The sequence below is a fragment of the Pan troglodytes genome, chromosome 23 (assembly GCF_028858775.2).
Source record: "Pan troglodytes isolate AG18354 chromosome 23, NHGRI_mPanTro3-v2.0_pri, whole genome shotgun sequence".
In the NCBI taxonomy this organism is placed as follows: Eukaryota; Metazoa; Chordata; class Mammalia; order Primates; family Hominidae; genus Pan; species Pan troglodytes.
The window spans coordinates 46,790,973-46,805,779 of NC_086016.1; the positions used below are offsets into that span (position 1 = coordinate 46,790,973).

The 14,807-nt window shown below is 51.6% G+C and overlaps 1 protein-coding gene across 5 annotated transcripts in view; it reads left to right on the forward strand.

Annotated features, from left to right (window-relative positions):
• ARHGAP8 (Rho GTPase activating protein 8) overlaps positions 1 to 14,807 on the forward strand; it is a 105,570-nt gene that overhangs the window by 32,275 nt on the left and 58,488 nt on the right. For 3 of the 5 annotated variants that reach the window (XM_016939367.3, XM_063807688.1, XM_054675649.2), the window contains one exon: positions 1,738 to 1,887. In XM_016939367.3, the coding sequence (XP_016794856.1) occupies positions 1,809 to 1,887 (79 nt within the window). In that variant the 5' untranslated portion in view covers positions 1,738 to 1,808. The other 2 variants (XM_016939364.4, XM_054675648.2) reach the window with 2 other exon arrangements.

Genomic DNA, 14,807 nt, shown 5'->3' on the forward strand with positions numbered 1-14,807 from the left:
CAGGGGCTTTGCCTGTGTGGCTGCCGTGTCCTCACTGTCAGAAAGTGTTCTTGGCACATAGTAGGTACTCAATGCATATTTGTTGACTGACTGGAAGGAGGGGTGTCCTGTGGCACCCCCTACTCACCCCACCCTGGGACCCTCACACCTGTTGATGAACAGGGGCCTTGGCCCCATCCCCTGCCCCATTCCTGCACAGAGTGGTGCTGAGTAAATACCAGGTAAACACCCCAAGGACTGGGGTGGACCGGGACTGAGTGGGCAGGGAGGTGCGGGAGGCAGCTTCCAGCCCATGTGAGGCAGCCCTCAGGCCCCGCCTCACGCTCCCTCCTCGATGGGGTGTTGGTCTGGATGAATGAATCTCAAACCTGGCTTTGCATCAGAATCACCTCCAGAAATTGTTAGAAAAGCCAGTGCTTTCTCCTTGGGCACCCTCACCAGCCTCGTCATGCCCTGGGCCTCCTAACTCCATGGGACCTGACTCTACCCATCTCCTCGGGCCGCCAGCAAAGTGCCACAACCTGGCGGCTTAAGACAACAGGTCACTGTCTCAGTTCTGGAGGCCACCAGTCCAAAGTCAAGGTGTCTACAGAGCTGCACTTTCCCGAAGGCTCCAGGGGAGGGTCTTTTTTGCATCTTCTGGTGGTTCCTGGTGTCCCTTGGCTTGAGGCCGCATCACACTAGTCTGTGACTCCGTCCTCACACACCCTCCCCTTGTATCTCCTGAGTCATTGGATTCAGGGCCCACCTTGATCCAGTTGACCACATCTTAACTAATTACATCTCTAAAGACCCGACTTCCAAATAAGGTCACATTCCGAGCTCCAGGAGGAATACTGGGGTGGGGAGGGGTGGGGAGGGGATAGTCTTCAACCCCCTACACCTGGGGTCCTACATCTACTCTAACCTTGAAATTCAAAATTCCTGTTCTTTTTTGCAGCTGAAAACATTTCTCTAAGAACCCCGATTGGTTTTGCATGAGAACCTCCCCTGCTAAGATTCAACTTAGGAGGGCAGCCTTTTCTTTCTTCCTCATATGGCAGTGACCCCAGTGCCTGCCCTCAACCCCAGCTCACCCTGGTGCTTTCGGCAGCACTGGCTTCCTGCTGGCTGCCAGTGTCAAGGTCTTTCATGGAGGCCTGGCTCAGAATTTGGAGCTGGAGGTTCAAGGTTAAGTCCACACCTTGCTGCCAGTTAGCAAGTCACTCTCCCTCTCTGAGCCTTAGTTGCCACCCCTGTCAATGTGGACAGTATCTGAACTTAGGTCTTATTTTTCTCCCTCCATGGTGCTGGACACTGGATGGGCACTTGGTGTACAACCGAGGTAGAGTACACAGTGGGTGCATGGCTGAGGTAGGTCGCATAGTGGGTGCTCGGCTGATGTCGAGTGCATAATGGGTGCTTGGCTGAGGTAGGGCGTATAGTGGGTGCTCGACTGATGTAGAGCGTATAATGGGTGCTCGGCTGAGGTAGGGCGCGTACTGGGTGCTCGGCTGAGGGAGGGCGCGTACTGGGTGCTCGGCTGAGGGAGGGCGCGTACTGGGTGCTCAGCTGAGGGAGGGCGCGTACTCGGTGCTCGGCTGAGGGAGGGCGCATAGTGGGTGCTCGGCTGAGGCAGGGCGCGTAGTGGGTGTGCAGCAGAGGTGGGTGACTGTCTTATGAAAGGCATCAGGAGGCTCCCTCATTCCCCGCCTTACTGGAGAATGCACTGACTTCCTTTAATCTTCTTTGCTGCAGAGCTGCAGAGAGACAAGGCGGCGGCGGCTGCTGTGCTGGGTGCAGTGAGGAAGAGGCCCTCGGTGGTGCCCATGGCTGGCCAGGATCCTGCGCTGAGCACGAGTCACCCGTTCTACGACGTGGCCAGACATGGCATTCTGCAGGTGGCAGGTAGGACCCCAGCTGGGCAGTCTGCAGGACCATGGGCAGAGCAGCCTTCCTCTCGGCAACTTTGAGGCAAAGTGGGCTTGTCAGGGGCTGCCTCACTGCAGCTGGGCAAGATTGAAATCTAATTGGAGCCAGGTGCAGTGGCTCATACCTTTAATCCTAGCACTTTGTGAGGCCAAAGTGGGCAGATTGCTTCAGCCCACAAATTCGAGACCAGCCTGGGCAATGTAGTGAGACCCCATCTCTACAAAAAAAACACAAAAATCAGCCGAGCATGGTGTTGCATGCCTGTATTCCCAGCTACTTGCGGGGCTGAGGTGGGAAGATTGCTTCAGCCCGGGAGGCAGAGGTTGCACAGTGAGCCAAGATCACACCACTGCACTCCAGCCTGGGTGACAGAGTGACAGAGTGGTGAGACCCTGTCTCAAAAAAACAAAAAAAAAAAAAAAAAAGAAAGAAGTAAAACTAATTGGAAAAGGAGGGCCTGCTAGTGTGTTTGGAGAAATAAATTACACACTTGTTAAAGCATTGCCCAGGTGCTCCGAGAAGCCAACGGGCAGTGTCCTGCTAGGCTTTAAACAGCAGAGGCTGAAATTTAATGAATTGTTTTATTAATCAAGGGCACTGTTATGTCTCATCCAAAGCAACAAACATCTGCAAAAACGTAGACAACAAGCAACTCCGTGCCCAGCAGTTGGTCAGAGGAAAACATCTTGCGTTGCTTTGTTTTGTTTTGTTTTGTTTGAGACAGGGTTTCGCTCTGTCGCCCAGGCTGGAGTGCAGTAGTACGATCCCAGCTCACAGCAACCTCTGCCTCGCGGGTTCAAGAGATTCTCCTCCTCAGCCTCCCAAGTAGCTGGGATTACAGGCGCTCACACCCACACTCAGCTAATTTTTGTATTTTTAGTAGAGACGGGGTTTCGCCATTTTGGTCAGGCTGGTCTTGAACTCCTGACCTCAAGTGATCCACCTGTCTCGGTCTCCCAGAATGCTGGGATTATAGGCGTGAGCCACTGTGCCCGGCCTTGCGTTGCTTTAATTTAGGCCTGAGCATGCATTTCTCCCATGGGCAGTGAGTCCAACCCTCACGTTGATGTCCCCTGCACTGAGCTCCATAATCATTAGCTGTCATCTCTGAGGGGCCTGGAATCTTGTCAAGGTAATAATAAAAAGAGGCCAGTTCTCAAACAGTAAAAGACCCCAGAAACATGATAAACACTTTAGTGCACACTGTGTACAGGAGGGACAGCAAGAGGGCAGGACTTGACAGGCACTCAGTCATTTGAAGCCCCAAATGTCCTTTTTTTTTTTTTTTTTTTTTTTTTTTTTCCCAGATGTCCTTTTAAGAAAACTTCTAGGATTTAGGTAGAGGGGACACTGGACCGAGTGTGAGGAATGCAGATCCCCTGGCCAGGTGCCAACAAAAGGAAGGCAGGAAATATATATTTTTAATTTATATAGTGTTTAAAATTTTTATTATATATTATTATTATTATTATTATTTTATTATTGTTATTTTGAGATGGAGTTTCATTTTGTCACCCAGACTGGAGTGCAATGGCACGGTCTTGGCTTACTCTAAACTCCACCTCCCGGGTTCAAGTGATTCTCCTGTCTCAGCCTCCCAAGTAGCTGGGATTACAGGCGCCTGCCACCACACCCAGCTAATTTTTGTGTTTTTAGTAGAGACGGGGTTTTGCCATGTTGGTCAGGCTGGTCTCGAACTCCTGACCTCAGGTGATCAACCTGCCTTGGCCTCCCAAAGTGCTGGGATTATAGGCATGAGCCACCATCCCTGGACTTTAATTTTATTTTTTGAGACAGGGTGTCACTCTGTTGCGGAGTGCAGTGGTGCCATCTTGGCTCACTGCAGCCTCACCCTCCCAAGTGCAAGTCCTCCCGAGAAGCTGGGATTATAGGTATATACCACCATGCCTGGCTAATTTTTGTATCTTTAGTAGAGACAGGGTTTTGTCACGTTGGCCAGGCTGGTCTCGAACTCCTGACCTCAAGTGATCCGCCTACCTCTGCCTCCCAAAGTGCTGGAGTTTACAGGTGTGAGCCACCATGCTGGCCGGTTATTATTATTTTAAATGAATAAATATTTTTGAATTTTCTGTTTTAGTTTTCTAATATGGTAAATATATATGGATACAATCCGCTTAAAAAGATAAAGCTCTTCGAAGTCCTTAATAATAACCTTAGGAATACTGATGGGTTCTGAGACCTGAAAGTTTGAGAACGAGTACACTTGCCTATGATCTGTCTAGGTAAATAAATGTTTCTTGTGCACGTGGAAAGAATGTATGTTATGCGTTGTTGGGCAGAATGCTCTATTTCAGTTAGGTTAAGTTGATTAATGATTAAGTTGTGTTCACATCTCCTACATCCTTATTCATATTCTGTCTGCTCTCAGTTACTAATGGAAAAGTGTTCACAGCTCCCAAAATTGGACTTTGTAAATTTCTTCCTTTAGTTCAGTCCGTTTTTGCTTCCTGTGTTTTGATGCTTTTTGGTTTTTTTTGTTTGTTTTTTGTTTTTTTGGAATGAAGTCTTGCTCTGTTGCCCAGGCTGGAGTACAGTGGTGCGATCTCAGCTCACTGCAACCTCCAACTCCCTGGTTTCAAGTGATTCTCCTGTCTCAGCCTCCCAAGTAGCTGGGATTACAGGCACCCGCCACCAAGCCCCGATAATTTTTGTATCTTTAGTAGAGACAGGGTTTTGCCATGTTGGCCAGGCTGGTCTCAAACTCCTGACCTCAGGTGATCCGCCCGCCTCAGCCTCCCAAAGTGCTGGGATTACAGGTGTGAGCCACTGCGCCCGGCCGATGCTTTGTTACTAGGAGCATATATACTTAGTATTGTTATGACTTCTTGATGTATTGACCTTTTTTTGAGACAAGGTCTCACTTTGTTGCCCAGGCTGTGCAGTGGTGCTGTCTCCGCTCACTACAGCCTCTACCTCCCTGGGCTCAGGCAGTCCTCCCACCTCAGCTTCCTGAGTAGCTGGGACTACAGGCACAGGCCACCATGCCTGGCTAATTTTCTTGGTTTTTTTGTAGAGACAGGGTTTTGTCATGTTGCCCAGGCTGGTCTTGAAGTCCTGGGCTGAAGCAATCGGCCTGTCTTGGCCTCCCAAAGTGCTGGGATTATAGGTGTATTTTTTACCATTATTAAGTGACCTTCTTTATGTCTGGTGATACTGCTTGTCTTAAAGTCCGATTTTTCTGATACTAATATAGCCAAGACAGCTCTACCAGCTTTCTCATCACTGGTGTTGGTAAGGTGTGCCTCTTCCATCCTTTTTCCTTTCAGTCTGTCTCAGTCTGCACAGAAAGTGCATCTGTTACAAACAGCTTATCACTAAACGTTTTTTAAAAACTTTAATTGCAAGATGGACATATAGCAGTAATCACATTTTCAAAGCCTGGGAGGGTCAGCAGAGGAATTTGCATTTGGTCATGGTGGCTCTGGGGCACATTAAACATAGGACGGATGTAATCAGATGTATAATTTAGAAGTCTCGGGTTGGAGAATGATGACGGCAGCTACTGGAGTCAGGGAGGCCAGTAAGAGCAAGAATAGAGGTTTGAGTTAATGTCGTGGCAGTGGGATGCAGAGGAGGGCATGGATTTGAGAGATGTTTTTAAAAACATCCAGCTGGTGGCCTAGCTGAAACCAAAAACTGGGGGTGAGGGCTGTCACATGGGATGAGGTTTCCAGGGGTGTAAAGGAAGAGTTTAAATTAAGAGAAGAGGTGGCTAGGCCACCTACAGGCCATGGTTCATGCCTGTAATCCCAGTACTTTAGAAGCCCAAGGAAGGCGGGTCACCTGAGGTCAGAAGTTCGAGACCAGCCTGCCCAACATGGTGAAACCTCGTTGCTACTAAAAATACAAAAATTAGCCAGGTGTGGTGGCACATACCTGTAATCCCAGCTACTTGGGAGGCTGAAACAGGAGAATCACTTGAACCCGGGAGACCGAGGTTGCAGTGAGCCAAGATCACACCATTGCACTCCAGCCTGGACAACAAGAGCAAAACTCTGTCTCAAGAAAAAAAAAAAAGAGAAGGGGGAGCCCTGGGAAGTAACTTGGCAGTCTTCTTTTTTTTTTGGAGACGGAGTCTCGCACTCTCTCCCAGGCTGGAGTGCAGTGGCATGATCTTGGCTCACTGCAATGTCCGCCTCCTGGGTTCAAGGGATTCTCTTGCCTCAGCCTCCCGAGTAGCTGGGACTACAGGCACGTGCCACCATGCCCAGCTAATTTTTTGTATTTTAGTAGAGACAGGGTTTCACCGTGTTGCCCAGGCTGGTCTCAAACTCCTGAGCTCAGGCAATCCACCCTCATTGGCCTCCCAAAGTGCCAGGATTACAGGCGTGAGCCACCGCACCTGGAACTTGGCCTTCTTCAATGTGCCTCCCTCCACTTGCTCTCCCGGTGGGTACCCCGGGGGCTGGGAACCTTCCAGATTATTCGTCCTTCTCCCAGCAAAAAGAAAACTAATTGGAACAAGAGGACCTGCCAGGGTTTAGCCTGGGAGGGATGTTGTGGGATTTCAGTGCAGTCTACTGTGGTCCTTCCGCGTCATTAGGGGGCTGTGCGCTGTGCTGGGGTGTGTGCTCCTCCCGGGGAGTATATGAAGTTGTCAGAGTTGACACTTGAGCCAGGGCCTCGATGCTGCAGACTTCCTTGGGAGATGATGGCACAGGCAGCAGTCTTCAGCTTTTAGATAGTTCTCTTGTGTTGGAGCAGAGTTTTCACTTATTTAAAACCCAGCTTCACCGGGCGCAGTGGCTCATGCCTGTAATCCCAGCACTTTGGGAGGATGAGTCAGGTGGATCACCTGAGATCAGGAGTTCGAGACCAGCCTGACCAATATGGTGAAACCCCGTGTGTACTAAAAATACACAAATTAGCTGGGCGTGGTGGTGGGCACCTGTAATCCCCACTACTTGGGAGGCTGAGGCGGGAGAATGGCTTGAACCCAGGAGGCGGAGGTTGCAGTGAGCTGAGATTGCATCATTGCACTCCAGCCTGGGTAACAAGAGCAAAACTCCATCTCAAAAAACAAACAAACAAAAATACCCCCAGCTTCTTGAGAAACTTAAGCATATCAAGAGACCATATGAGGGCCTCAGCCATCCTGAAAAGATGCCGGCCTTAACCAGCAGTCATCAGGAACAACAAGGATGGAGGTGCCTGGAGAAGAGCTTAGTGGAAGCCATTCTCCACTTGGGTGAAATAGAGTTTACAGTCAAAGCACCAAAGCAAGAAAAATCTAAACATTCCAATGCAGGTGCATTGGATACAGAGAAAATTATTACAGCAAAACTTCCAATTGCCAGCAGCTTTTTCTTCTTTTTCTTCTTTCTTTCTTTCTTTTTTTTTTTTTTTTAGATGGAGTCTTGCTCTGTTGCCCAGGCTGGAGTGCAGTGGTGCGATCTCAGCTCACTGCAACCTCCACCTCCCGGGTTCAAGCAATTCTCTGCCTCAGCCTCCTGAGTAGCTGAGATTACAGGCACCCACCACCACGCCTGGCTAATTTTTGTATTTTTAGTAGAGATGGGGTTTCATCATGTTGGTCAGGCTGGTCTTGAACTCCTGACCTCATGATCCACCTGCCTCGGCCTCCCAAAGTGCTGGGATTACAGGCGTGAGCCACTGCACCCGGCCTCCAGTCGCTTTTTCAGTTGGGACAACCAGCAGAGAACATCCCCAGATGGCCCCTCACTGAGGACTGTTCTTGGCAGAACAGAGGCCTCTCCCCTTCCTCCTCCTGGGCCTCACCTTGGCGTCAGCTTCGTTCTCTCGTCCCCTAAGTGCAGTTCATGCACCTGAGTTTTCTGTGGGCCCAGGGGGACAGTTCAGGACCAGGAACCCCCTTCCCTCCTGCTCCTCCAGGGTGTGGCATGGACCCCTCCAAGACTTCTTCGGCCAAGGGCTCTCCTGCGTCCTTCAGGTGTGACCAGATGTCACTCCCCACCAACGCATTTCTGAATTTTTCTGTCCCAGCTGCTGCTTCCCCCATGACCAACATCTGGAACCACAGCCAGAAACCAGACTCCTGTCAAAAGGAATTTTGAATGATCTCTCCCTACTTGAGTGACTATATGCTTGGCCAAATGGAAGCTTTGTAGAATTTTGACATTAACGATAGTGGTGGTGGTGGTGGTGGTTTTTTTTGTTTTTTTGTTTTTTTGTTTGAGATGAAGTCTTACTCTGTTGCTCAGGCTGGAGTGCAGTGGCGCAATCTCGGCTCACTGCAACTTCTGCCTCCCAGGTTCAAGTGATTCTCCTGCCTCAGCCTCCTGAGTAGCTGGGATTATAGGTGCCTGCCACCATGCCCAGCTAATTTTTGTATTTTTAGTAAAGATGAGGTTTCATCATGTTGGCCAGGTTAGTCTCGAAATCCTGACCTCGGGATCCTCCCACCTTGGCCTCCCAGAGTCCTGAGATTATAGGCATGAGCCACCGCACCTGGCCAGAATAGTGTTTTGTAAATAAAGTTGACTTCAGTATCTTAAGAAGTGGTCATTGTGGGGCTGAGCATGTGTTTCAGAGTCTGAAGCTCTGGTCTGGGGCTGAGGCTGGGAGCTCAGAGTGGAGATCCATCAGGTGGTGTGAAGCAGGGTGGGGGATGGAAGGTTCCAGGTCTGAGGACCAGAAGAGGTAGAGGTAGACGCTCAGAGACGTGGAGGGTGGTGAGTGGCAGGGGAGAGAAAGAGAAGTCCACGCCGGACCTGGCCCTGCAGGACAACACACGTCCACCGCCCTGGGTTCGGATCTTTTGGCACACAACCCATTCCGTTGCCGGCTGGGCTTTCCTGCAGCACGCAGGCCTAAAGGGGTCTTCAGCTCTCCTTCCACTTTTGCAAAAATGGTTAGCAACTTCAAACAAAAACCATAGCAAACTTGCGACTCCCTGCCGATAGATTGCTACTGCCTTTATGATGCGTTTTAATCGCCGTCCGCTGGGAGAGAATGATGAATCGCCCCACGCACCCTGTGGGTAACGGCTCTGGGAATCGTTGCTTTATTCATAAACCAGGCTTCTCCTATTGCAGAGACAGTGAGTGATGTGGTGTTGTAAACAGCCAGGGGAGAAACAGGGGTCATGAATTCATCTGATGCCTTGCCGAATTTGCATTTTATTGATAGTTTTCATTTCCTTCCATATCATATCATATTGAAGTCTGGTTTTGATGTGCTGGCCTGTGTTCCCAGAGAACAGCGAAGGGTATTTACTCATATTGACTGATGGCATCAACACAGATGCGGCATTGATGGCTTCATAAGTGGGAAGGTTGAAGGTTCCGGGGATTCCTCTCAGCTGCTGGGGAGACCGAGGGAGCGAGGGAGGCCGGCCTCAGTGCGGGGCATGCGCAGCGCAGAGGAAGCCGCGGAGGCTTGGCTGGGAGTCAGCCTCGGCCAGCTGCTCGCGTCAACCCACCCTGACGCTCACTTGGCCTCTGGGCCTCAGTTTTCTCACCTGTAAATGAGAAGATGGGACACAGCACTCCTGGAAGCACCCAGCATCCTACCTGGTCCGTGGTAACAGCTCACAGTGCACTTACTGTGTTCTGGGGCTGTGCCAAGACTTCATGCAGGTTATTGATTTAATCCTTCCTGTAACCCTCCAAGTCAGTTTCATTATTATTTCCGTATTGCAGATGACCAAAGAGGCGCCAGCCCAGCTCAGCCAGGGATTGGGCAGAGGAAGAGATTCTACCCTGGCAGGCTGGGTACAGCCCTTTGCTTTTTTTTTCTCTCTCTCTTTTAAACTTTTTATTGGTCAGGCACGGTGGCTCACACCTGTAATCCCAGCACTTTGGGAGGCCGAGGCAGGCAGATCATGAAGTCAGGAGTTCGAGACCAGCCTGGCCAACATGGCGAAACCTCGTCTCTACTAAAAATACAAAAAATTAGCCAGGCATGGTGGTGCGCACCTGTAGTCCCAGCTACCGTGGAGGCTGAGGCAGAAGAATTGCTTGAACCCAGGAGATGGAGGTTGCTGTGAGCCGAGATTGGGCCACTGCACTCCAGCCTGGGTGACAAAGCAAGACTCCGTCTCAGAAAAATAATAATAATAATAATATACTTTATTATGGAAATTTTCAAATGCTACAGATGTAGAAATAATAGAATAAGGAACCCAACTTCTCTGTCGTGGCACTTGCTCTAAGCTTCATAAGCTTATGAGATCTGAATAATGCTGTGTGTTCATTTGGAAGGACATTTAGAAATGTATTGATATGAGCCAGGTGCTTTAGCTCGAGCCTGTAATCCCAGCTACTTGGGAGGCTGAGAAGAGAGGATCGTTTGAGCCCAGGAGGTCAAGGCTGCAGTAAGTTATGATCATGCCACTGCACTCCAGCCTGGGTGACACAGCCAAACTCTGTCTCTTAAAACAAAACAAAACAAAAACAAAAAAAACGAAATCTGTTGGTATGAAAACAAAATACCAAATTAGTTGCCCTTCTGGTTTGGGAGGGAGTAAAAAGCCTTCAATAACAGCTCACTCTCAGAGCTCAGTATCATGCAAGACCATGGGCTCTGCAAACAGTAGGTGTTTAATAAGTGTTTATTGAATGAATGAGTCAGCACTGTATGCAAGCAGGATGCTTGTGAGGAACAGGGACATGACCCAGTGTGGGCTCTGGGCTGGGGTCTCTTTGCATGTGCCGTACTCTGCCCTGGGACCCTCTTACCCTCATTGCAGATGGCAGGGTGGAGGGGGCCCATGGCGTGGTTGGGTACCTCGGGCCCTGTGGCTGGCTGAACTGAGTCCAGGTTTCTCAGGTGGGAATTCATCGTTACCTGCTTATCTTGGCTTCACCCCACACCCCCCTCTACCCTCTGGGCCAGCTGACCAGAGCCACAGGTCCCCTCCCCACACTACCCCAGACAGCACAAAGCCCCCTCACCAGCAATAGGCACTGGTGCACTGGCAGGCCACGAGCCCTCCCGTCCCCACCACCTGCAAACCAGACGAGGGTGGGAGGCAGAGGGGAGCCCCCTGGTTTGGGATGAGCCTGTAGGTGTGAGAAGGAGGGTGCTGGGATGGCCCATTGTGGCCCACAGGCTTCTCTTTCTTGGACACCAGGTCTGAGCCATGTTCTCCCACCAGGCCTCCCAGGACACCTTCCGGGACCCACCCAGTCTGGGGGGCTGCTCCTCCCACAAGCCTCCCAGCCCCTCCCCCACCCCAGGTGGCACCGCAGCCCCACTTGCCCACACATGCACAGGCAGCTCCTCCTCCTGTGTCCTCTCCCCTGTAAGTGGCCTTGCCACTGTCCCTGGGATCCCTACTCCTTTCCATGTCTGCAGCCTCCGCTGGCCTTGCTGTAGGCTGTCCCTACCCCTCCTCACCTGGCTTCCCAGGGTCAATAGAAAAAGTCAGACCTCAGTCCTTGCCCTGGCGACCTTGACCCTCCCTCCCATTTGGGTCCCAGTAGCCCAGGGAAGCACATCTGTGATCTCTGAACACCCCCTGAGGTTCCTCAGTGACCAGGGGTCCCAGAGCAGACGCTGTTCTGCTCCCGGGAATGGCCTGGAGCTGGGAAGCAAAGCCACTGCCCGCCGTCCCTGCTTCTGCTGCCTCTGCTCTTGCTGGAGACCGGCCTCTGCTGCATCTCTGTGCCCGGTGGGTGGAGACCCCACAGTTTGCTCCTCGGGGGCAGCTGATGGTGGGCTGGGGTGCAGGGTGGGCCGATGCTGTATCATTCGGAATGCGGCTGGCCCTCGTCCCCAGTTCCCTCGAGGTAGCTCTAAGTCTTTGGAATTTCCCAAGTGAAAGGAGTCTTTTTGTTATTCATGGCGGGGGTGGGGGGCTCTAAGACCTCCAGGAAGGGAGGGGCTGGAGGCTGAGTTCACTCTGTGGCCTGTGATCCCATCAATCCCACTGAAGAAATGAAGCTTCAATGGGGGCCCTGGATTTCCAGAGGTTCCGATGGCCCCTTGCTCCCCCAGTTGGTGATGCTATGATGATGGGCCCAAAGGGGAGGCCTCTTAACTCCACGGGAGAGGTCACAGACGCTCTGAGTCCAGGACGCTCCCAGACCTTACCCTGCGCGTCTCTTCCTATGGCTGGTCCTGAATTGCATTGTTCGTAATAAAGCTGTAATTGTTAAGTATAGTGCCTTCCTGAGCTCTCCAAGTCATTCTAGCAAATTATCAAATGTGAAGGGATTGTAGGAACCCCTAGATTTGTAGGCAGCTTGTCAGATGCGTGGGTGGCATTCTCATGGGGGTGCCCTCAACCTGAGAAGGGTGGTCTAAGCCCAGATAAAAGCCGTTGCAGACATAGATGATGGGTGTGGCTGCCAGGGCTCCCACGGTTCTCAGAGAGCTGCTTGTGGGGCTGGGCATAGACCTCCCATTTCCCCCGGATCCCTTTCCCCTGGACCCTGGGGCCTGGCAGGGGCTGTGTCTCATCTTTTCTCCCTGGAGCTGAGTATACGGTGGGCCCCCAACAAATGCTGGTTGAGCTGATCTTCCATTGGTCCAATTATCTGGCACATCCCCCAAGACTTGCACTTGGTCTGATTCCAGACATGATAATGCTACTTGGCTTTTTTTTTTTTTATTATTCCTGATGTTATCTTTCTCTTTCAACCCTAAAGGCATTGATTTGACTCCTTGTTTCTTCAGTAGCCTTATAAATGACCCATCACTTTAGGAGCAAAGTTGTTCTTTCCCCTGTTATCCCACAGGAGGAGGGCGCAGGCTCCGGGTCAGCCATGGAACCCTGGCCTCCGCGGTGGTAGACACTTTGTCTGGAAAACACTCTACTTTCAGGCATAGCCATTGAAGATTTTTGTGCCTGAAAACTCCCACTTGGCAAGGGAAGCAAATAAAAGTGTGGCTTGCAGTGCAGCCCTTTAAAACAGAAGCTTGCTAAACAAATGGAAAGCGTGACCAGAATCCGTAAGGAACTGTGAAATGAGGAGGATGCTGTATTTGGAAGCTGTGAAATTGCTCTAGGATTCCAAACCTCGGAGTAGCTTCCAGGCTCCTGGGAAGAATCAGATGCGTGGCCTAAATAAAAGACAGCCCCCTGGCCAGGCAGCCAGGGCGGGGACATCAAAGAGTTCACACACTGCGCGCGCGTGTGTGTGCGCTCATGCCAGTGTGCGTGTGAGTATGTGTGTGCACGCAAGTGTGTAATTTTTTTTCAAGAGATAGGGTCTCACTCTGTTGCCCAGGCTGCAGTGTAGTGGCGTGATCCTAGCTCACTGCAGCCTCGAATTCCTGAGCTCAAGTGAGCCTTCCACCTCAGCCTCCCAAAGTGCTGGGATTACAGGCGTGAGCCACCACACCCGGCCAATAAGATTTTTTTTTTTTTTTTGAGACAAAGTCTCACTCTTGCCCAGGCTAGAGTGCATTGGTGTGATCTCAGCTCACTGCAACCTCCACCTCCCGAGTTCAAGAGATTCTCCTGCCTCAGCTTCCTGAGTAGCTGGGACTACAGGCGTGCACCGCCACACCCAGCTAATTTTTTATTTTTAGTAGAGATGGGGTTTCACCATGTTAGCCAGGCTGGTCTCGAACTCCTGACCTAGGGTGATCCACCCGCCTCGGCCTCCCAAAGTGCTGGAATTACATGAGTGAGTCACTGCACCTGGCCAAAAAATTTTTTTTAGAGACAAGGAAGGTCTCATTATGTTGCCCAGGCTGGTCTCGAACTCCTGGGCTCAAGTGATCCTCCCATCTTGGCCCCCAAAATGCTGCTGGGATTACAGGCGTGAGCCACTGTGCCTCCAATCATTAGATTTGAAGCCTACGCTAAATCCGGGATAATCTTATCTTGATCCTTAGCTAATTAGATCTGCAGTGACCCTGTTTCCAGTGTCACATTCTGAGGGTCCAGGGGGACTTGCGTTTTTTTTTTTTGGGTAGGGCTGGGGTACTCTTCCCCCACTACACAGGGTTAGAGGTGGACTGAGCGGCCCCACAGCCCCTTCCCTGAGGTCCACACCTAATCTGCACCCTCAAGGTCAGCGCTGCCCAGTGGAACGTTCTCTGTGCTGGACACGCTCCATCCCTGCCTTGTCCAGGGCAGCCCCCACCGTGCGTGACTGCTGGACACCTGAAATGTGGCGAGTGCCACTGAGGAGCTGGACTTTTTTTTTGAGACGGAGTCTTGCTCCTTCACCAGGCTGGAGTGCAGTGGTGCAATCTCTGCTCACTGCAACCTCCGCTTCCCGGGTTCAAGCAATTTCCTGCCTCAGCCTCCCGAGTAGCTGGGATTACAGGCATGTGCAACGAGGAGCTGGACTTTTAAAAATGTGAATGCTTTCGTCCTGGAAGGTGCACGTGTGGGTCTTCCCACTCCTGTGTGAGGAAAGGAAGAGGGAGCAGAAAGTGCTGGGAGGAGGGGCTGCACCCTGCTCCAGGCTTCCCATCCCCAGCCCCCACCTGGGGGGCCCCCAAGGTCTCCTGGGAGATGAGCACCCTCACAGAAGCCAGGGCCTGGGCCCCTTTGCACAGCCCCCCGCCCCTGTGCTGGGCCTGGAACCTTGGCCAAGGAACCTTTTACTGCATTGAGCAGAGCCCTTTGAAGGGATGAGCCCAGGGGCCTTCAAAGCCACCAAGGCTGCATGTGGCCTCTCCCTGTACATTACCCCTCCTGGGCCTGTACCACTGGGGTTGGAGCCCCTGTCTCTGTGCTCACGGCCAGAGGAGCTGCTCCCGTATGCAACGGCATGTCCACAGACCGGCCAGAGGGCATTGTGGATGCGGGGGGCAACAGCTTTTCTGCAGAGGTGGGGTTTAGTGGGAAGGGGTGTAGAGTCAGCAAGGAGGCGGGAGAGCATTCCAGGTGGAAGCTCAGGCAGGAGGATGCCCTTGAAGAACTGAAGGAAGGCTGCTGGGCCAGGTCCTCGGGGGCAGAGGTAGGGCCTCGTGGACCAGCAGTGGAGGGA